This window comes from Panthera tigris, chromosome E2 (genome assembly GCF_018350195.1).
Source record: "Panthera tigris isolate Pti1 chromosome E2, P.tigris_Pti1_mat1.1, whole genome shotgun sequence".
Lineage (NCBI taxonomy): Eukaryota > Metazoa > Chordata > Mammalia > Carnivora > Felidae > Panthera > Panthera tigris.
In genome coordinates, this window is record NC_056674.1 from 51,082,452 (window position 1) to 51,105,458 (window position 23,007).

General features: G+C 44.4%; 1 protein-coding gene across 1 annotated transcript in view; it reads right to left on the reverse strand.

Annotated features, from left to right (window-relative positions):
- The window catches only part of ADAMTS18 (ADAM metallopeptidase with thrombospondin type 1 motif 18), a 140,036-nt gene that overhangs the window by 33,932 nt on the left and 83,097 nt on the right, over nucleotides 1-23,007 (reverse strand). Inside the window, exons 12-16 of the mRNA XM_042968087.1 lie at nucleotides 18,822-18,970; nucleotides 12,220-12,392; nucleotides 7,531-7,661; nucleotides 6,558-6,681; nucleotides 5,605-5,849 (exon numbers count right to left, since the gene is read on the reverse strand). Coding sequence (XP_042824021.1) covers nucleotides 5,605-5,849; nucleotides 6,558-6,681; nucleotides 7,531-7,661; nucleotides 12,220-12,392; nucleotides 18,822-18,970 — 822 coding nt within the window. The remainder of the gene's footprint in view (nucleotides 1-5,604; nucleotides 5,850-6,557; nucleotides 6,682-7,530; nucleotides 7,662-12,219; nucleotides 12,393-18,821; nucleotides 18,971-23,007) is intronic.

A 23,007-nucleotide genomic window follows, 5' to 3' on the forward strand; every position in this document is an offset into this window, starting at 1 on the left:
ATGAAGTTTTCAGCTTTACTCAAGAAGCTTGACATGGGTCTGTGTACTTCAGATTAAATGACTATTTTTCAACAAAGGCTGTGTAAATTTCAACCTGATGTTCAGCTTTCACATTTCTGCCAGTTCAAAATGTAATTCCTTACACCACACACACACACACACACACACACACACACACACACAAAATCTAGCTGTGTGGGGTACAGAAGTAACACATATTTAGCTTTCCTCGTGTTCTCAAAGCCAATCAAATCAACATAATGCAGTGAGGTCCATACATAGTATCCTCAAGACTTAAAAAATAAACTGACTTTTCAATCCTTCAAATGACTAACGAGCACACTAGTTCAATGAGAAATTCTTTGGACTTTATGCCAGACTTACGTTGTGGGGAAAAAGCTGACTAACAGAAATATGTGGAAATTATCTAGTTTATAATAACCATCTCTGTAGTGATCTCAGAAAGCGTCTGATTGCCAAATCAATATTGATTTCTTTCTGCGCTGGGGTGTGTGCGTGTGTGTATGAGTCGTTTTTCCCTGGGCTGTGCAGAAACATAATACAGGCTCATGAAAGTTAGCTCCTTTTCTTCAAGTCATTTACATGGATATGTATGCATGCGCTTCAAAATAAAAACTTGATTGATGGGCTTAAATAATGCCTTAAAAATTTAAGACCGAAGACAATCCTATAAATCCTTGATTACCCTTAGGAATTTCCCCTGGCCACCGAGGAAATCAATGGGGCCGGCACTGGTTAAATTGACATCCACCTGTTGCCAATGTTGAAACATGTAGACTCCAGGTTCCAAGGAGAGTGAAGGCTAGTAACAGAGACCGCGTTTTAAAATCGGGTGACTCAGTGATAGAAGGGAAGGTCTGTTTTCCATTTAGTTTAAAGTGAGCTTCCCTATGAAGACATTCTAGAAGGTTTTGACATGTAAAAATAACCAGACGCAGAAGACACTTTTATTTGGTGTCAGGCCGTGCGCTTAGTTCTTGAGGTTAACTGACAGCAGTCAATTATTTCCAGGACTGCCTTACCCTTGCCTTGCTCTAGGCAAGGCCCAGAAATGGGTGGAAAGATCTGGCAAATCCACCCCCCTGGAAGGGCAGGCAAGTCGCTCCCCTCCCAAGTGAAGCTCAATCTGCTGCGAACTGGGCAGCAACGTCTTAGGTGCGAATCATTCCTCCGGGAGAGGCAAGCATTTAAAAAAGCATATTGATCCCTCAAATGCAATTTAGGAGATCCAATTTCAATACTTTAAATGCTATTCACTGTACTTAACTTTCAGCCGTACGGTTTTAAGGCTGGTCCTAAGAGATGATGAGACCTAGTGGTTTTTAAAATGTCTACTGCAGAAGTTTAGGCCTCTTCAGAGAACTCTGGATTACAGACCGTGGTTTGGGGCAGAAGGGCTGAAATGGGGGAGGAGAAGTCTGGCCTCACAGCCTGCCACTCCGGACTTTGCTCAGAGAAGCTCTCCTTTCACTTGTATTGCTGTTATTACTATGATGACGACGATTTGCGTATATAGCTGACCCAGGCTGTGGGTCATTAATTTCAGGAGTACAACATAGTGACCCAACGCATTTCTCGTTTGTTTCATTTGTCACCTCCGTGCAGGACTTCTCAGCTTCGAAAGCAGGTTCTTTGTACACGAATGAATACATTTTATCACCGGATGTCATTTATTCAAGAGACAGTTTTTTGAGCAGCGACCATGTCCCAGGTATTGTGCCGGTGTGGGAGGTTACAAAAAGTAGGCAAGTCATTTTTCTGCTACCCTGAGGTCTGAGCTGCTATAAGAGCCCTTCGGGAAAGTGCCGCAGGACACAGGGGAAAAGATAGTCTGGGGAAATCATTTGGACCCGCAACAGTTGAAGTGACTCACGCCAAGTGACACAGGCAAGGGGGAGCCAACTATTTAGATGTTCCCTGTTCTAAACCATGCTGCTTCGAACAAGAATGGCGACCACATACGAAACTCACTCTTGACAGACTGTGCGTTTTACACACACGCTGTACAGACTATATGTTTTAGCCACATAATTTATGTCTTTGCCATTTATGTATCTCCAGTGCCTCATACAGGACTAAGCACAGAATGGGCAACCAATGAATGTTTGCTTAATGTTCTCCTTATCAGACATGGAAAAGAACAGACATGGAAATGAACAGAGGAAAAGTGCTTTGAAAGTAGTTATCCAGAACAATACCAACACGGTGGTCGAAGACAGGAACGAGCTAAGATATTGGGAGGAGCGGATGAATACACATGAAGGAGAGAAACATTATCCCCCCAGTGCCATCGCCATCAACAAGAACTTAGTGAACGTTTAGGAATTTTAAAAGGCCGGGAGAGAAAGTGCTTTCTTTCACAGACTTAGACTTGCTAAGATGGATGGAACAGCATTTCTCATTTTGGAAGTTCCCACCCTTTGATTCCAGCATCCCATAGGATTGCTAAAACACATTCAACATTTTTATATTGGAATGAACACATTTTTGGCTCCCAAAGTATTCATTTTGGTTCAATCCATGGTTGTATGGAAAGGCACGTGAACTTTACTTAACTTCCTTTAAAGACTATAGCCGTGGATTACTTGGATACTGATACATGGTGTCATTTTGGAAAATGTATGTTATTGCTTATTGTGATTTAAATTTCAAAAATCACTGTGTTCTCCTGATCTTGGAAAGGTAGGAGCATGGGATAAAAACTGTGCAGAAATTTGATGATGTCCTCCTGAGGACATATTAAAATTATATATTTAAATATAATCAAATTTATAATTTAAAGTAAACTTTAAATATTAAAATCATTAACCCCAATTCTTTGAAAAGATAAAACAGACATAATACTAGGTGACTAGACTTTTTTTTTTTTAGCTCCTAACATAGTTGCAACTCTTGAATGAAACCCTAACTCCTTTAAAATACAAGCAAGGCACATCCAATTAATCATACGAATTTCCCGCTCCATGGTCTCCAGACAGGTCGCATTCCTAAGATGTTAATTTAAGCTTTCATTCAACCTCTAAGTAGAATGAGTCCATAAAGCAAGACTCTACAACAACAGCTAAGCAAATGTGATCTTAACGCATTGTGGCAAAATCGCAACCTTGTCTTAACAGAGATATTATCACAGCTCTTGTTCTATTTATATTGTAGTAGGAAATTATTTAAAAAGTACTCTACATGTCCAGTTGAACCTGGGGAAGACTTTATGTTTTCCTAATTTTGTTTAGATCTCGCCAATAGTTCTCCTTACATTTTGACCTATTTTCAAGGAGGTGTCTGTGTGTGCAAAGAGAAAGACGAGGGACAAAATTTGCAGAACGCCATCACCAATTAAGGCCCTTCTTCCATTTCTCAAAGCTAACTCCTACCCATCAGGGGACATTTAGGACCTGCTGGATACCCCCCGAAGATTTAGTTTTAGGCAGGGCTACAAAATATGGATGGAGGAGAGAAGGAATCAGGTTTAACTGAAGACAAAGCATAAACGCAAATAGCAGCTCCAGGCTGGTCTCATGTTCAGTGACAATGCGTCAATTATCTGGTTAATTCGATCAACGCAGACAGCGCCAGGTGGGTATTTCGGGTTGCAGAGATGAAAGAAAGAAGGATCTCTGTCATTCTGCTTTGCTCTTCCCATCATTTCTGGCCTTATTCTTTGTTGTGGTCTTTCTGCAAATAATTTCTGTGTAATGGCAAACCTTGAGTTGCAGGCGGGATCGTGCCAACCTACTAGAAAAGCTTTGCGTTCACAAACAAAACCGGAGAGAGAAACGACGACAACAAATGGGTACCTGTCACGAGGCAGTAAAAAACCTAGTTCTCACCCGGAATGATGTGTGCACTTTATTCCGATCGCCCTCGGCAGGAGCCGTGAGAAGCATCCCGCCCGCTTCCGGACTCGGGTTGTTTTGTGGCCACAGAACTTGGTTTGCGTACGTTTGCTCAGAGATGGATCAAAGGCCTCTTGGCAACACTAATGAAGCGTCGTTGCTCTAAAACTCCTACCTTGCAAGCTAAACATACGTGTCTAAAGAAAAGAGAACTTTCCTGAAGAGACGGAAAAGAGGTTTCCCGCTCAGATGCTTGATGGAAAAGAAACAGAACACAGAGCATCGAATCCAAATGAACAAACAAAAGGTTTGCAACAATACCCAAAAATCTTGAATCAGAATTCCATTCTTATGAGGTAGGGTTAATGAAAGGGTCATTTCGGGGACTGGATCCACTGCTGAGCTCCCAACCACCCCAACTTTAGTCCAATGTGATGTAGACTTCGTGCTCTCGTGTCTGAAATCCAAGAGCTGAGAGGGTTGGAAGATGCTTTCCTAACTACAGCTTTTCTCCGAGCAGGTGATGCGAGATCTCTGAGGGACCTCCCACCACACAGACAGAGGTGAAAGGACCTAGTATTTCAAGTGACAAGATAATAGGAATTTTAGTGAATTAACAATCATGGTCACCATCTAGAACCACGGTGCAAACTCAAGCATCTACTGGGGCGGTAAGTTCCCTGCTCTTGAGATATGTCCAAATCTCTATTTTTAATGTTTATTTCTTTCTTTTTGAGAGAGAGAGAGAGAGAGAGAGAGAGAGAGAGAGAGAGAGAGAGAGATGGAAAGAGGCAGAGAGAGATGGAAAGAGGCAGAGAGAGAGAGAGAGAGACAGAGAATCCCAAGCAGGTTCTGTGCTGTTATTGCAGAGTGGGACACAGGCCTTGAACCCACAGAACCATGAGATCATGATGTGAGCTGAAATCAAGAGTCAGAAGCTTAAGTGACTGAGCCACCCAGGCGCCCCCAAATCTCTCGAAGAGATTTCTTATCATCTTTATAAGATATCACAAGCAGATACACTGGTTGATTTTTATCCATCCACTGTTTTTCTCTTACCTCTAAGCAAATAACAGCCTACCAAAGTAAGGTGGTTTGCTGGTATTAAAACCTTCTTGGCAGGGGCGCCGGGTTGGCTCAGTCGGTGAAGTGTCTGACTTCCGCTTAGGTCATGATCTTACGGTTTGTGAGTTCCAGCCCCGCGTCAGGCTCTGTGCTGACAGCTCGGAGCTTGAAGTCTGCTTTGGATTCAGCGTCTCCCTCTCTCTCTCTGCCCCTCCCCTGAACTCTCTCTCTCTCTCAAAAATAAACACACCGCAAAACTAGCTATAAAAAAACTTTCTTGGCATTCAGGCAAGTGTTCTTTCCACTAGATCATTCCACCTCCTAGGCCAGTGGACCTATGCGGTGAATAGGGGCAAGAGGCTTATCCAAAAGGCAGATACAGACAACATGGGATTATCTCAAGGGCATTCCTCCTCTACTCCCTAACGTTCATGGCGGTCAAGTGCAGGGCTGAGAAGCTGGCACCTCAATGTGAAAACCGGCACCCTGTCTTGGAGACCCATCAGATTCCCACCCTCTTTGCCAAAATACAAGCTGCTGTCTGTTCCTCTTGGCACTTGGCGAGTTGGCTCACGAGGAAACAGATCTGCACGAGAAGGGGCGTTCCTCGAGCTAGCTCAGAGCGGGGCCATCACTACCAACACAGCGAGAGGCACCGAGAAGTGAACAAACAGAAGGGGCTTACTTCAAAGACCAGCGTCTCGTTGGTAGGTCCTGGCGCATACAGACGTTCCGGGTGGTTGAAGGCCCGCTGGTACTCAAACACGGTCCCAGCGAAGGTGAACTCCCCAGGCCAGTCGATGCTCCAGCCCCCCGTGAGGTAATACTTCTGACCAAGGCTTCTGACTGCCAGGTAACCAGCGGAGGGCTGTAGCTCCTGGACCTCGATGCTTCGGGCCCCTGCTGGCACGGTGACTACAGGATAATATTCTAAACGGGAAGAACAGAACATTGCTGTTTTCCACGTTGCACACTGCAGCAACGGGGCCAAGATGCTCAGAGATGTGGTGATGTCCACTCTTCTAGAGCGGGGCGGGGGCACCACGAGCGCACATTCGTTCCCGCTCTACGAAGTGCAAACCATCAGTGATGTCACTTTCTCAGGGGAAGGAACACCAGAGAGCAAGTGTATGTTCCTTCCCCAAGCCCCTGTGTGTGGACAGCAGGGACGCTCTTCTCCTTTCCAGAACAACCAAGGCCACAAAATCCAAGAACGCTTTCTATTTTCCATCTACCTGGGAGAAGGTAGTGATGTTCGGGACAGAGCACTCTGCGTTTCATTTTACTCAAGATTCATTTGGAGAAGTGCTTTGGGTATTCATGTAACGTTGTGAGTGCGGCTCAGGGGTCACATCCTGAATCGGAAGCTTCAAAAGGAGTCCTTTGTGTAACAAAGGCGGGGAGAACGTGGGACGGACTGCCAGGTAGAAAGGCATCTGTGTGACACGCCTCCGAGTCGGACGTGTTGGCCGAACCCCTCGCCCCGAGAAACCACCCATCCTCTGCTGTCCTTGCAACGTGTCTGAGACATCGTCCTCTGTATGTCAGGCGAGCTGGTGCATGGCTCGACCATACCCAGCTTGACTCAAACGTGCTCAGCGGCAAAGCCACGGCCACGAAACAGCAGGTGTCTCTTACCATTTGCCTTGTGCTGGTTGAGGTACAGGCCTTTATAAAACTTGCAAGTTGAATTATCCCCTTTGCAAACACCACACGCGTCCAAAACTGCGTTAGAGCCCAGTTCATGGTCGCATCCCACTGGCTGTGACAAAAATAAATAAATAGATAAAGTGCGAAAATCAAGGATCAGAAAAGCCTGTGGGTAAGAATAACCAAGACGTATGTACATGGGTCCCTGTTTTTTTCTCTTAAGAAAATCAGAAAGCGAGTACAGTTTTAGGGTTAAAAGCAGAGTCTCAAGTTTGACCGGGGGTTCCGATCCTTCCTCTGCCTTGACCAGAGGTAGGACTAGGGAAGTTCTAGAACTCATCTAAAGCTTGCTGAGTCTCTTCATTTGGAAAACTGGAATAAAAAGTCACTGGCAAGTGAGCTCTGCTGCTGAAACATAACAATGCTGGGCCACCTGCATGACCCCCCACCCCTCCCCACTCAATCCCCCCAAAGAACACACACACACACACACACACACACACACACACACACACATACACACACACACACAGAGGCTCACGATGGAATTAAAAGGCAGACTAACTGGCCGTAAATACGAGTACTGTTTCATAACACATCTGTGGGGCTCTAACCACATAACAAAAAACATACTTAGCAAACATGCTGGGCAAGTTTACTATTATCTAATTCTTATTTAATTGTTGCGACTACTGGGTGTAGCAAGGTATGTCATCATCTCCATTGCATACACGTGGGGACGGAGTGAAGAGGAAGGAACTAAGAATGTCTGACGGGGTCTCGCAGAGAGTAAGTGGGGACAGTGGAGACAGTCCTCAGTTCCGATTTGCCAACAGAGCCCTTGTCCCCACGCCGCCTTTTCTCCAGACACAGAATCTCTTGTATCACTTCTCACGGTACCCGTTTGGTATGAGGAAACACAAGCGTGACCACACGTCCCAAAGTAGAAATGTTCGCTTACTTCACAGATCCCATCAATACAAACGTCGCGTTTGTTTGGGGAGCAAGGAGTTCCGTCTTTCACCTTGCCAGACATTGCGAAAAAAAATTCAAAGTTCTCAGCCTTGCAGTACAGTTTACATCGATCTGCCTCTAGAAGCAAAGACAGCAGGACAGGATGTGATCAGGAGGAAATCACCAGAAAATGACATGATGACCAAAAAGGGTACATTACATTTATTTAGAAAGCGACTGTGACTGAAATGGTCAATGTTACGATTTTGTATGTGGGTATGGGTGTGCACGCACGAATGCACGTCTACATGGCTTTTAAAAACCTGAATCCCATTTACAATTCATGTAAAACTGCTTTCACACACAACCATTTTATTTTTCTAATCCTTGGTAAGAGCCACAATACACGTGACGGGTGGATTGTACAGCTACCCTCGTCGGTTAGCAAATATCTCAGGCTTTCCAGGACTTAGGGTCCACTATGGACGATATAAAAATGGAGGAGTGTTTCTGTGTTCCAATAAAACTTTATTTAAAAAAAAGAAAACAGGTCAGATTTGTCCCTCAAGCCATTGTTTGCTGACCTTGACTTAAGACATGGATTATTTTAGATATTTATTGAGAAAAAAGCTTAGGCACTTTGGGGAACAACAACAACAAAAAAGACATATGGTTCATGTTTATAAAACATACAGAGAATAACCATGTCATAAAAATGAGGAGGAAACAAACTCAACCTAAAGGCCAAAAAATGTAACTTTTATTGACTCCAAAGTGCCTGGGAAGTTTCTGGTATCACAGGCAAGAAGGAAAAAAAATTTACTATGTTTCTACAGAGCTCTTGCTATCGGAAAGGAATTATGCCAATTTCCCAAATACAAATCGTTCTTCTTGGCCAGCACGGCCAGATGACATTTCTCACAGGAGACTGCGTGGGCGACAGCACACGAAAGCCCTGACGACAGCTGCACAACAAACGTGTAAACAGTTTTCAAATAGCTGTGCATCACAGAACCTCTCAGGAACAAAGTCCAAACTTCGATGCGAAAGCAGTTAGATTAATGTGATCCAAGTATGCAGATGTGTGGGTGGGCTAAAAGTCTCTCCTTTACCTAGAAGTTTCTTTTTTAATTTTAAGGTTTTTTTTTAATGTATTTTGAGAGAGAGAGAGAGAGACAGACAGACAGACAGAGGGAGAGCATGCGAGCACACGCAAGCGGGGGAGGGGCAGAGCGAGAGGGGGAGAGAGAATCCCAAGCAGGTTCCATTCTGTCAGCGCAGAGCCCAATGAGGGGCTCAATCTCAGGGAGCGTGAGATCATGACGAGAGGCAAAACCAAGAGTTGGATGCTTAAGTGAGCCACCCAGATGCCCCTAGAAATTTCTTTTAATAGCCTTATTAAATACCTCCTAATTTTTGTACATGAGATTGTGGAAGACATATCTATACCCTTTCTTTTCTCCATCATGCCCAGGAATTGACAAGCTCTAGAAAGTTCTGTTTTTCCCCGCACAAGCTCCTGGGCAAGTCTGTGAACTAGTCTACTGGAAACAAAGCAGGAAAAAAGTCTCACTACTGGAAGACAAAGACTGCCTGCATTTATTTAGAATCTTCCCTTGTTCTTCCCAAACTGCTGAATTGTCACAAGACCTTTAAATCAGGGTCGGTCTTTCCTGATTCTTAGTACACATTAGAAGGAGAAGAAGCAGAGACCCCAGGCTGGGTCCCTGCTTAAGTCAACGTTGTGCCCCCGCATCTAGCAGAATGGCTCCTGTGCCATAAATGCTCAGTAAACATCTGTGAGTGAGTGAATAAAATGGCAGGCTCCTTACTTAATAAGGCTGTGATTAAATGAGTGAAAAGCTTTGAAACCAAAAAATATTTTACGGGTGGGGTGTCTGGGTGGCTCAGTTGGTTAAGTGTCCAACTTCGGCTCAGGGCATGATCTCACGGTCTGTGAGTTAGAGCCCCACATCAGGCTCTGTGCTGACAGCTCAGAGCCTGTATTTGGGAAACTGGCGTAATTCCTTTCTGATAGCAAGCTCTGTAGAAACACAGTAAATTTTTTTCTTCTTGCCTGTGATACCAGAAACTTCCCAGGCACTTTAGAGTCAATAAAAGTTACATTGTGTGTTAAAGCAGTTTTACATGAACTGTAAATGGGATGCAGGTTTTTAAAAGCCACGTACACGTGCATTCATGCATGTACACCCATGTGTTCGGATTCTGTGTTTCCCTCTCTCTCTGCCCCTCCCCTGTGCGCACTCTGTCTCTCTCTCAAAAATAAAATAAAAACATAAAAGAAATTTAAAAATTATTTTACAGGTTAGATTTACTTGCTTGGGGCACCTGGGTGGCTCAGTCAGTTAAGGTCCCGACTCTTGATTTCAACTCAGGTCATGATCTCACAGTTCGTGAGTTCAAGCCCCACATCAGGCTCCATGCTTTCAGTGTGGAGCCTGCTTGGGATTCTCTCTCTCTCTCTCTCTCTCTCTCTCTCTCAAAATAAATAAATGTAAAAAAATAATTAGCCGGTTAACTTTCTCCTCATGTACTCGACACAGAACCTATTTAAAGGGTGATAACAAAACACATTCCATAAACACTGAATTTGAACGAAAGGCGCATTGTGGGAACGACCAAGGAATACCCAAGAAGACAAAGCAAAGAACAGAAGGGCAAGTGAAAGGAAGGACAAGAGAGTCTGGAGGAAAGAGCCACACGTGAGAAACAGGGAACCACGGGAGTATACAACCAAGAGAAAATCAATCTTCAAAGGCTGGATTGGAGAGCACCTTAATGTATTCTACCCAACTGTCCCCGGGAACCTGTGTGCAGAGCCCCTCCTAGATAATAACTCAGTCCCTGGTAGGAGGCCTCCAGTGAAGGAGAGCCTACGACTCATGAAGGGGAGATACATCCATTACGGACAGTTGGGATTTATGTCTTCACTCATTCATTCTGGAAGTGACAAGCATGTGGCAAGGGCTATTCTCAGATGCTGGAGATACAAGCATGCTCAAAATGGACCAAGGCTTCATCCCACGGAATGTAAATTCTCGTGGGGAGAAAGATAATGAAAAAGTGATTATATAATATAAGCTCATGCACAAGTAAGAGCTATGAAGAATCCAGCAGGTTAAGGATTCAGAGGATGACAAGAAGGAAGGATATTCTGGGTAGGCTGGCCACAGAGGCCTCCCGGGGGAGGTACTACGTCTAGGAAGTTCTTAGCCCTTGAATTAAGTCTGTCCTCTGAAGCGATTTCAAATAAATCTAAATCCCCTTCTAGTTATTATCTCTGATTTTTTGTAGGTAACTAGTTACTTTTTCCTTGCCCTTGGCAAGCTTCCAAATTATTCCACTGGAGAATTCTTTGTCAAACGAATGTATTCCCAGCCTTATCACTGAAGGCCAAGAGAAAATGAAACGGCTCTTAGACAAGCTAACTTTGCAGGCACACATTTATTCCAGAAAACACGAAAGAGGTGTACCATTGAGTGTAACTTTCAAAAACGGTTTAAAACTCATTAATAAAGGTTGTACATATCTCTTAGTGCAGTTTAAAACCCTGGACACCGCCATAAATGCTGAGTTTCTATTTTTAAAAAAAACGTGTACAGATTGCTCGTTGCTTCCTCCCAAGGCACAGATTTCAGAATTTTCATGTCCATCTCCACCTGGGCTTTTGGACAAACAGTCATGACCCAGGACCATGTCAGCGCTCCTGCAATGGTTGAACTGATGCTGAGCAAAGTGCCACTACCCTCTCCTTTGATTTGCTACGTGTTGTGTGTTGTCTCTGACTCTGCTCCCTTCTCTACTGTAACCGGTAACACAGGTTCATCTCGAGCTTTTGCTCAGCTACATCCCTCGAGTTTAGTTCCCATGAACTGTCACTAAATTCAGTGTGTCCCCATTCTGCACATGTGCACTGGGGGGTTCACAGTTATCCTTTCTCAAGGGAGGACGGCTGGGCTTTGATAAAGCAAGTGAATGGAAGTAAGAGAAAGCAAATAACCAGAAGGGTGACAGCTTAGTCTGCAGAGGCAAGACGTTAAATTTGTATGTAAGGCATTAAATTTGTGGGACTAAAATAAATGTTTTGATACTTAGGTAAAATAAAAACAATTTAATATAAAAAAGTAAAATACAAGCCATAACTTTAAGTAATAAGTACTGAGAACCCAGAAGAGAGACAATTTTAAATTCATGGCTGTGTGTGTGTGTGTGTGTGTGTGTGTGTGTGTGTGTGTGCATGTGTGTTTATACCCTGCAAGTAGGCCTTCCCAAGCGTGCAATCGTCTGACATGTCAGTTGCTGAATATGGTGTCTCTATGGGGCATATATGATTTCACGAGTTTTTGGTCTGGACAATTCAGACCAATTTCAATTAACATCCCCGGGAGACTTCATTGCTGACATGCCAAAGGTAAGTTTAGAAACATAAGTACATTCCAAATACACGAACCCTTTGGCTGCAGATGTGGGGGACAAGGGGTGTCTTGTGAAGAAAAAAGTAGGGAAAAATAAACAAAACTCATGGACGTGAATGGAAAGCTGGGCCAGGACGGGTCTGGGGGATGATGTCAACACTGACACTCTTTTGTACAGGCAGCAATTTCTCCGGTGTGTTCATTCACATTACTGTCCACAGAGAGACATCGTGGTTGGAGGTCTGTAGAGACCGAATTACCTTCCACTTTTGTGTAGGGTTTCCACTGGTAGAACCATCCACGGAAAGGTTTGCTGTTATATTCTGCACATTGCTGGGCTCGGAAATCCAAGCTATTTTCACTGCAAGGGTTAATATTGCACAGCTGATATATACGGCTAGAACCTGGACAGAACTTGCCACCATACTGAGGCCTAAAAATAAAATTAAAGAACTTTAGTACTAGAGCTCACTATGAGTCATAAGCAATAATAAAGGAGGGACAAGCAAGACGAAGACTGTCACAAGCTATGCAGTGCATACAGTCCATCAAAAGAAAGGAAATAACGTTGTATACAACACACTGCGTCCCTTCTTGTATCCATGGTGGGCATGACCCATCAATCAAGGATTTCCCTTTCTTTTCTTTCTTTCCTAAGTATAGGCCTTGGGTAGGCACCCACTGCTCAGCAACGAGCTCCAGATTAGATAAAACTTATTTGCCATCTCTGATCCAAGTTTTACATTCTGGCAATTTCCTTAAAGAGTTGATGAAGGCATCTTCTCAACACTGATCATATCGCCGGCGTTAGGGACACTCGTAAATGCACCTAACACGTTCTTATGAATGTGCATATGTGTCCGTGTGCCACACTCACGGACACACGCACCCCACATGGGTATCAAGACTCTTCCGACGTGGACCCGACCTACTCTCCAGCTCGCCTCCCATTTCTGAACACACTCAGCTTTCTAGAGTGTGCTCTCCACCTGCTGCCACGTAGGAGGTTGGGACACGGAAGAGAAAGAACAGAAAGCCCCATTCGCCACGATCTCCAATCCAGCTTTGTCAGTCATTGAGCTCGTATTCTGATTATTTATTGTCCGACTTGTCTATGTTTTATTCCAGTTGATCCTAAACTGTGAACAAAAATTCCCTTGTTTTCATCTGCATAATCACTTTTTAACTTCGTAGGTGGCCTCCTCCTCTCCTGCCAAGCACAATGGGAAATGGATTTCCAGAGAAGGGAATCCCATTAGAACATAAATAATTATGATCTAATGGCAGGCTCTTTAAGATCTCGGTAGGCAGACTGCAAAAACCAGAAGGCAATCTAAAAAAAAAAAAAGAGCATAAACCAAACCGAAAATTCCCAATAACGTCTTAACCGGCTCCTTCCAGGCACAAAACAATCGCTCCTTCTCCTTCCTATCTTTCTGCAGTTTGCTCCAAAGGCTAAAACCCAGCTATGGATCATCTCACACAAAAGCTCAACACAAACATGTAATATGAAAGAAGGCTCCGGGTGAATAGACTTATGTGACTAAAATTCCTTGTCTCTTTAGGAAGCACAAGAATGCTGTAAAACACCCCTGGATTTGCTTCAGCATATTTTATCCAGTCTTCATGTAAGTGTATGCTAAAGTGGATTCAACAGGAACGGGAAGCGTCACACCGCCAGAGTGAGATTGCTTCGCTATTTCGGAACATTCTGGGGCGGCTACTCCAACATTCAGCAGTCACCGTGCTGGATCAAGTCCCCGAAGACTTCTTAAATCATTATCTAAAAAGCGCTTAAAACAAAGCCCTTAAAGTGCCATATGAGAGCCTTTCTATTCACGGTCACCTTCAGAAGGCATATTTAAAACTTTCTTAGTTTAAGACTTTCTAAGATCTCTGGGGCGCCTAGGGTGGCTCGGTCGGTTGAGCGTCCGACTTCGGCTCAGGGCATGATCTCGTGATCCGTGAGTTCGAGCCCCGCGTCGGGCTCTGTGCCCACGGCTTGGAGCCTGGAGCCCGCTTCGGATTCTCGGTCTCCCTCCCTCTCTGCGCCCAAAAAAAGAAAAAACATTAAAAAAACTTTTTTTTTTCAATTAGAAACGAAAAGACATTCTGAGATGTTTACAAACAACCTTCATTTAGACTACTCAGTTTCAAGGCCGTGAAAGGACCACAGGTGTTACTACTGCAACTGAGAAACCCTAACACAGAAAAGATCTTGAAACTTCTATAGCACCCCCTCTTTTTGTAGATGAAGCGAAAAATGGCTGAGGAGGTTCATAAAACTTGCCGAATGAAGATCACACAGCCAGCAAGAGAGGGAACGCAGCTGAGCCCCCTACCTTCCACTCCGCCTGCATTTAACTGAGCGAGGCAATAACAGAGGCCGGCGTGGAAGAGGAAAACAGTCGTGCACAATGCTTAGGAGGCTGGCCTTTTATAATGAGGCAGATCTGGATTTAAATATCCTCTGCCTCTTCCTCGCTCATCTTTAGGCAATTCTGTTTCACCTTGTAACCTGTCACTGGGGGGCAGTTGTGATGATTAACGGAGATACTGTTTGTAAAGAATTTAGGACTGACAAATATGGAAGTAGCCCAAGTAGGTATCGGTAGATGAATGGATAAAAATGAGGTGATATATATATATATATATATATATATATATACACACACACATACACACACACACACACACACACACACACACACACACAATAGAGTACTACTCAGCCATAAAGAAGAATGAAATCTTGCCACAGGCAATGACATGGATGGAGCTCGAGAGTACTATGCTAAGCGAAATGAGCCAGAGAAAGACAAATACCCTATGATCTCACTTTATATGTGGAATTTAAGAAACAAAACAATCATGGGGGGCAAAGAGAGAGAAAGCAAACCAAGAATCCGACTCAACTCTAGAGAACAAACTGATAGTTACCGAGGGGGAGGGAGGCGGGAGGATGTGTGAAATGGGGGATAGGGATTAAAAAGTATATTTATCACGAATAAAATAAAATAAAGCGATAAAGAACACAAAGCTCACAAAATAAATGAGATACCATCTTCAAACAACAACAACAAAAGAATACAGGACTGAGTCTAGGGCAGAGTTAGCACAAAAGAATCCTAACTATTTTCAAATGCTTTCTGCTTTTAACGACTGGTAAGAATTTTCCAGCACATCCTCAAATAGAGGTACATTTTTCTGCAGCTGTAAACAGGAGCGTTGGGATAAATTAACAGAAAATTCCACCAAGACATCCCTTGGTGTACTGAGATTAAAAACAAAAACATAAACGGTCAGAAAGCAAACGTCTGGGAACATGATTTTGTCCTTACGTTAGACCATTATAAAACATACTCATATTTACTTCTGCATAATATATCATGTCCTGACTACAAATGTTTGTAATATTGGCTGGGTGATCAGTGGGATCAGGAGGGGAGCTCTGTTAATAAAGAGAGCCAGACAGACTGACTCACTCCTGGGTCCCTCCAGATTTACTCAGTAAGAAAATAGGATGGGGCCGGGGGCACCTGGGTGGCTCAGTTGGTTGAGTTTCTGACTTCAGCTCAGGTTGTGATCTCACAGTTCCTGAGTCTGAGCTCCACATCAGGCTCACTATTGTCATCACAGAGCCTGTGTCAGATCTTCTGTCCTTCTCCCTCTCTGCCCCTCCCCCACTCCCACGTGTGCACTCTCTCTCAAAAATAAATAAAAACATCAAAAAAAAAAAAGAATATACGATAGGGAAAATCCAGAAATCGGTATTTTTTTAAAGCACAGTTGGTGATTCTAATAATCACCTGAGCCTGGAAATCACCGGTTGGAAAATGGGCCAGAGGTTTGATTCAATTATTATTCTAGAACCATGACTCTCTGGTGGCATATCATTTGTCGTCAAATAGACTCGCAATTTAGGAAGGTTCTATAATACCTCGGCATGTTTAGTTTTCACTACTCTAATTTTTGCTATTTGCTTGAACAGACTTCATAGAAATTCCACTAGGCTCTTTCAGAGTATAATAATTGAAGAGTCAGAGAACCAGAAACAATGTCCGAGGGTTAAAACCGGGGGCTCTTGTTCTGACTCTGTCACTACCAGCTTGGTGACCCGGGGAAAGATGGCAGCACTTGTGCCCCCCACCTGCCCTGGTTCCTCATTTGTCAAGTGACTGGATTAGACAGCAGGTCGCAACTCACGTCTCTGTTCTAGGTGGGTGGGGAGCAAAGGCCTGGAGAAATGTTTGGAGAAGGTTCCTGAGGCATTGTAGGACCTGGGAGGCAACAGAACTTCTACCAGCTAAAAATGTCCCCCCTACCACGCCTGGCATAGGAAAAAGAAGAAGAAGAAGGGCCACATGTGTGTGGTACCAGTCATTCCAGAACCAGATAACCTCTGAACACTTTGGAAGCGGACAAGTTGGATAAAGCTGTGAACTGGCCAGGAATAATTCATTTTTATGAAACAAAGTATGTTCTGGGAAAACGATCATTAAGTGAAATAAAAGCTCCCCGCGCTCCTCACAGGAGAAAATGAAATTGCTTAGGCTGAGTGATGGGAACAGACCAAACGTACAATAAACTAAAGCAAAGGAGAAATCAGTAATTCGAAATGGAGGGGAACCCCCACCCTACCCCAGCTCTACTACAACGAAGTGAAATAACAACAGAGAACAACTAATTCAATTGCCTTGGGGCAGCTGCTCAGGTACTTGTTTTGTGACGCATAATTAAAGTAAACAGTATCCTGAGGAGCCTTCATCTGGTTTAAAATGATAAAACACCACCAAATGGAACTACATTAGGGATTCTTTTATTAGGCATTTCCAAAATTACACTATGATATTTCCATGAACAATGCGCTATTATAATGAGAGTTCTCAATCCCACAGATATGAGAGAGGTTTTAATTTAAACCTCAGGGGTGTTATTCGTGCACTTTACCAGCAGAGCTATTAAATTAGGTAATCTATTTCTTTCTTGGGAAAATACCGAGATTGTAAAGTGTTGCGATGTATGAAAACCAGATCCATGAAATAGGCTGAAAAAATGAAAAGCAATAGAATGATTTTAGGAATTCTATCCAAGATATGGGCTACGTTCAAAGTACGAGGAGGGTGGTTTTAATAATCTGGTGTAAGCTGTAAATGCATCACAAGCCTGTCTACCGTCACACCTAGTTACCAGGTCTCGGATAAGCCAGCGAGTTTCAAATGGGGATGGCTTTGCCCCTACAGGACATTGGCCCCCTCTAGTGCCTGGAGACACAGGGTTGTTGGGGAGCGGCAGTCATCCTACTGACATCTGGTGGGTAGAGGCCGGGCCGCTGCCCAACATCCTGCCGTGTGCTGGACAAACCCCGTAACAGAGATTTTCCAGCCTCAAGCGTCCAGAGTGCCGAAGTTGAAAAATCCTGCATCTGCCTGCTATCCCAAATTGCTACCCAGCAAACCATGGTCAAGGTGTCTTCCGACCCTTTCTTTTATCTTGGAACAAACTGGCCTCTTGATCCAGCGCAGATTGCTAACTCGGTTGAGATACCAGGTCTCTTTAAAACTTCCCTTTTGCTCCCTCTCGCTTTCCCATTTTGACCAAGGAGGAATCTAGAGCAGGGACAGTACGCTGTCTATGGCCACACGGCTGGAAAGACGCAGGGCCAGGAGGCGAACCTAGGGTCCTGGGATTAGGAGCCTGGGTTCTTGACCTTCAAGCTACACCACCACTCAAACAGTGCTGGAAAACGAAATCCGTTTTCCGAGGACCCATCCCATTCTTCTCTCTCTACCACATTCTCCAAAATCCAATTTCACCGGTAACGCCTCTCTCCACCCCCTCCCCCTTGCTTTTGAGGACTCACCCTCTGCTACCCTGTGCTCCTGATGAGTTTAGGATGAAGGGGTAAAAGCCACACAGAGCCCGGATCCTTGTGCCGGATGCCCACTGCATGCTCCCCAGTATGTCAGGCATTCTACAGACCCAGTTCTAATCCCCACACCCCCAAAACTTCAGAGGTAGGCAGTGTTATCTCCAATTTATACGTAAGCCCAGGTTCAGAGTTCAAGTGAACTCCCCAAAGTCACGCAGTTAATAAACGGCAGACCCAGGATTTGCAGTCTGAGCTCTCGCTCTCAAACCCAGGCTCTCTCTACATCACTGTGCCAATCAGGAAATGTACATCCCACACGCATTTCACATGGGAATGAGAGCAGATAAAACGAACATAAAACCGCCTTCGTTTTCAAAGAATACAGACGGCGGTTCAGAATCCCAGCGAGGGTGCCTGCAGGTGGCCAGGGACCAATCTCAGTCCGTAGCCCTTGTGATTAGTCCTCCTGGTGCTCTGTTTTAAGAAAACTGAATTTGTTGTCAATATCTTAACAATCGGGAAATTTCGCACACATTTTCTTTTTTTTTTTTTTTTTGGACTTCTGGTTTCTCTTGAAAAGTCAGGCAGATCTGTCAACACGTGTTGATGTACATTCCTGCAAGGCAAAAATCAGCATATTTTCCCCAGTTCATCAGTTTGAGACACACACACACACATTCCGCTGGCCTAGCTTCTCTGGTCTACATCACAGGCATTTGATCGTGTGACCGTGTGGCTCTCATTTAGATTCAGAAAGTAGCTCAGACTATTGAGCTGGGTCTCTGGTCGGCGTCGTATTCACGCACAGAGTAACTCCTTGGTTGCTGTTCAGCTCCTGACCGCTTCACCCCTTTCGATGCAAACAGTAAAATCCTAGTTGATTGCTATTAACCAGAGGGAAGAAAACACTTTCAAACAGTATGTAAGCAGAACAAGACAAAAACAGTACATTCTTGCCTTACAAATACTGATTTTCTGTTGCAGCCTTACTTGGGGTTATTGCAGTGTCTCTCTTGATACTTGACTCCGCCACCACAAGTTCGGGAACACTCGGACCACTTCGACCAGGCGGACCACTGGCCGTGGACGGGCCGGGGCCCGTGATCCCCAAACTTGACGCACTGGCCTTGCCGACACCACTGTGAAAAGAACATGTGACACGTTTCTTGTCAGAGTCCGCCTGGGAAAGGGCAAGGAGGTGTAGACACCTGTTCGTGAACAGGAAAAACAAGTATGGGGGCCAAAGGGAGAACGCAGGACACCTCGAGAGCGTTTCTTTGCCGGCCGCGCTTCACGAACACCCGGTCACTCTGCATTTACTGCATGCGTTTTGAAAGGCTGACATCTAGCGAAGACGGGTCTGTCACCAGCCGGCCGAGTAGTACATGCTTTGTGAGCTGTCGAGGTGACGTGTTCAGCTTAGATTCCACCCAAGGGCCAAGGGAGAGCGTGCAGGCGCAGTGACAAGGGTGCCTCCCCCCCCCACCTTTAGACACAAGGCTGCTTAAAGAACAATGTGGATCATTCATTCAAGGAGAACCCGTTTTTTAGGTCCTAACACAGAATTTATCATTCTGATTACTCATCATAAAAACAGACATTTTTGTTTATCCCCAGCCATCCCTACAGAGCACGTCTTATGAAACAGACTAGCTCTCCGTCCACACGCATGGTGCTTTTAGGTAACACCCTTTGACCTTACGGCTGTATGAAAGGCTCCTACTCCAGACCCTGAACCGATGACTTTGAACTCTCTTGAGTGTCTTTTATGAATTAGCTCTGGGTCTTTCATTTGCCAACGCTCTGGTCAAGCCAGGGCGAGAGAGCTGTTTTCTGTGCTAACCTTTCCTTCTATTTTCCTTTGTGATACATTCCAGGCTTTGCCGGTCATCTCTGTCCTTGGGGACTGCTTGAGCCTCTCGTAGTGGTTTTATGCCTGTGGTGCTTTTATTATGAGCAAGTTCTGCATGACTTAGTGTAACTGCACACTTTCCTGAAAGCCTCTGCAATGAGATCCAGCGGGTTGAGGTTTGGACTGTGCCAGCTTCTGCCGAAGAGTGAGGGTTGAGTCGCAGAATTATGGGGGAGCTGTTTGACTTTCCAAGTCCTCGCTTTTCCCCTGGGATACATGTGGCTTCTCGGCTGTTTATTGAGTTGCTAGTGCACTGTGCCTGGGTGAAGATACTGCTTCCTTCCTTCGATTCTTGCCGGGTGCGGATTAATTCTTGTGTTTTTAATTTGTCTTTCCCCCGGATTAATTTCACAGTCTGCATGAAATCACAGAACACTGTTGAGAACTTTCAGGGGGAAAGCAGTTGGTTAGTATAGGATTTTGTCTACTGTAAGCAGGAATCAGAATCTACCCTCCCAGGAATCCCCCGGGGCCGGGACTCTCCCCGGCTGAGCCCAGTGGCTGAGACAAAAAAAACAACAGCCAACAACAAGAGAAGCAGTTCCAGTTTATGAAGTTGCTTCTAGGTGCCGGAAATGGTACAGGAACGGGGAGAGAAGGACTTCCCATGCAGGGTCTAACATAATCCTCCCAAGGTGCTACGGAGTTAATAACTATTTCTGGATGAGAGAAACGTAGCAAGGAAATACTAACGCCGCACCACGGAGACGGAGACTCCACTTAAACTCAGTAACCAAAGCTCCTCAACAGGATACGGATCCTTTGCACCTCAGAGGCAAACGGTCCACCGATGTATCTTAACCCTGGTTTCTTTTTCTAAGAAATGTGTTTTAAGATCCATTCCAAACCTTCAATTAATTTAACTTTACTTCACTATTTTTCCGAGTATTGTCTTAGGTTGCTAACGGATTGTTTCCTTCGGCTTGTTCATTCGGTATAGAAATCAGGAATAAATATATAAATGCAACGCACACCGACACACCCTCTTTGGATCTAACTGCAGAGGCTTTTAGCAAAGTGTGCAGTTTTGCTAAGTCATGCAGAGGTTGCTCATAATATACACACACACACACACACATATATATATATATATATATATGGACACACACATGCATAATCCACAAACACGTATAAAATTCTACACACGCAATTTAGCTATCCATCTATATACATATACTGATATGCACTTCTCCTAATTTCAAACTGAACGGCCAGATATGGGCAGACACCTTTCCTGACAGATACCAAGCACGAGCCTTTCTTTCCTTCTCCACATAAGTAGATAAAAGTATGTGGCTTTTCATATCCTCACACGTTTACAGAAGATTCATGGTACAAAAGTCACCGAATGACCAGGGACGAGATAGGGAGGGAGAAGGATTGGGTCACGTTCCAGTTATAAAGGAACACGTGAACACAACATGGAATAGTTGCTACTCCGTAGGACACTCGAGATAAAGCGTAAGACATGCTTATGCTTATAAGAGCCCTGGCCTCATGGAGTTTACAGTCTCGCGAAGAGTCAGTTTCATCCCCCAGTGGAGGAAGAGTACCACGTACGTAGATGCAATGGTAACCATACCGGTGTGCTGATGGATGGAGCTCATCTAAATGCTTTCTGCGCTGGGGACCCTCAGAGTCGAGGGCGTTCCCCCACTATTGAGAACTGCAGTCTGGTCTTCTAAAATCATGATGGGGGTGGGGAGTGGCACTAGGACATCTCTTTTCGAACTTCTGGCTTGAACTGTCTCAGGTTACAGTAACTAAAATCTAACCCGGGGCATTTTCAGCCCCATGGAACTAGATCCCTGGTGTATTTATGTAATAAAAACCTTAGGAGTGCTTGGGTGGCTCAGTCGGTTGAGCGTCCGACTTCAGCTCAGGTCACGATCCTACAGTATGTGAGTTCAAGCCCCGGGTCAGGCTCTGTGCTAACAGCTCAGAGCTTGCAGCCTGCTTCGGATCCTGGCTCGCTCGCTCGCTCTCTCTCGCTCTCTCTCTCTCTGCCCCTCCCCCGCTCATGCTCTGTCTCTCTCACTCTCAAAATAAACATTAAAATTTTTTTTAATGTGAAACCCATGCCATTTGACACTTACTTTACTCATTTCTTACATCCATTTTTTTTCTTGCACATCCCTCTTATGTTTAATGCTGTCGCCTTCATAATCAAAATATACCCACTAATCCTTGAGGTGCAAGTCCTAAATTTTGATGCTTTAAAAAATAAGAATGACTTCAGCACTACTTACATGTTCAATTAATGAATTCACTGCTTTCCCTTACCATACCTAAAACAACTCCATGCATATTTTCAGTGAGAACCCTTATTGGAATTTTCTAAGATGGGTACCTTGGGTGAAAAGTGGCATGTAATGCCTCCATGTTTTAAAGATTCATTTCCTTTAAACTCAAAGAGTTAAAAAAAAATGCAAATCTTCTAAAAGATGCTGAGTGACTTAATATCAGAAACCATTCTCTGAGCATTCATTAATTTTCAGGTCCTGTATCTCTACCTTCATGGTCAATCTCTCACTGAATGTCTCTCCCATCCAACTGAGGAACTTCCATTCAAATCCCAGCATCCGTCATGGTGTACCCACTCACTGTACTTCTTTCTAAGTGCACACCTAATTCTGAGCATCGACAGTAAGTAGGTGCTTAAAGAAGGTATGTTTCAAAAGACGGTCAGAGTTATTGGCTTCTGCACAGGTAGGTCCCCCCACTAGACTGAGTTCTTGAAGAGATAAAACTGAATTGTGTTCATCTTTGTAACCCCAGAGCCTCCTGTCTCTGATATCTAGTAGTCAATAAATTATTGCACGAATGAGTTCACTTTAAATGACCGAGTCTTCTACACAGGCTCGTGCTGCCTTGACAGACCCAAAAGCAGAGACCAAAGAACCTGGAATGTCTCCATGCTCTCCTCTTTCATAGCTTCTTGGTTGCGATCTTTCAAAGGAATGCCCCAAATCTGGACCATTTCCTGCTACGTCAAGTGCACCTCTCCTCCAGACATTAGTGGGGAAGGAGGAAAAAACCCAGGAACTAATATATGAATGTTCTTCATTCAAAACACAGCAATCTCCCATAATCTCCCATATTGGAGACGATTCTTTAGATTGACGGTATTTGCTGGCTCAAGGATTTCTGGTACACCCTAGACGGAGATGCAGCTTATCCTTTGCTAGGAATCCCTCTAAGTGATGGGACTCCAGTGAGCATGTCAGAAGCCCAACGATAGGTCCTGGGAGGTGAGCAGTAGGG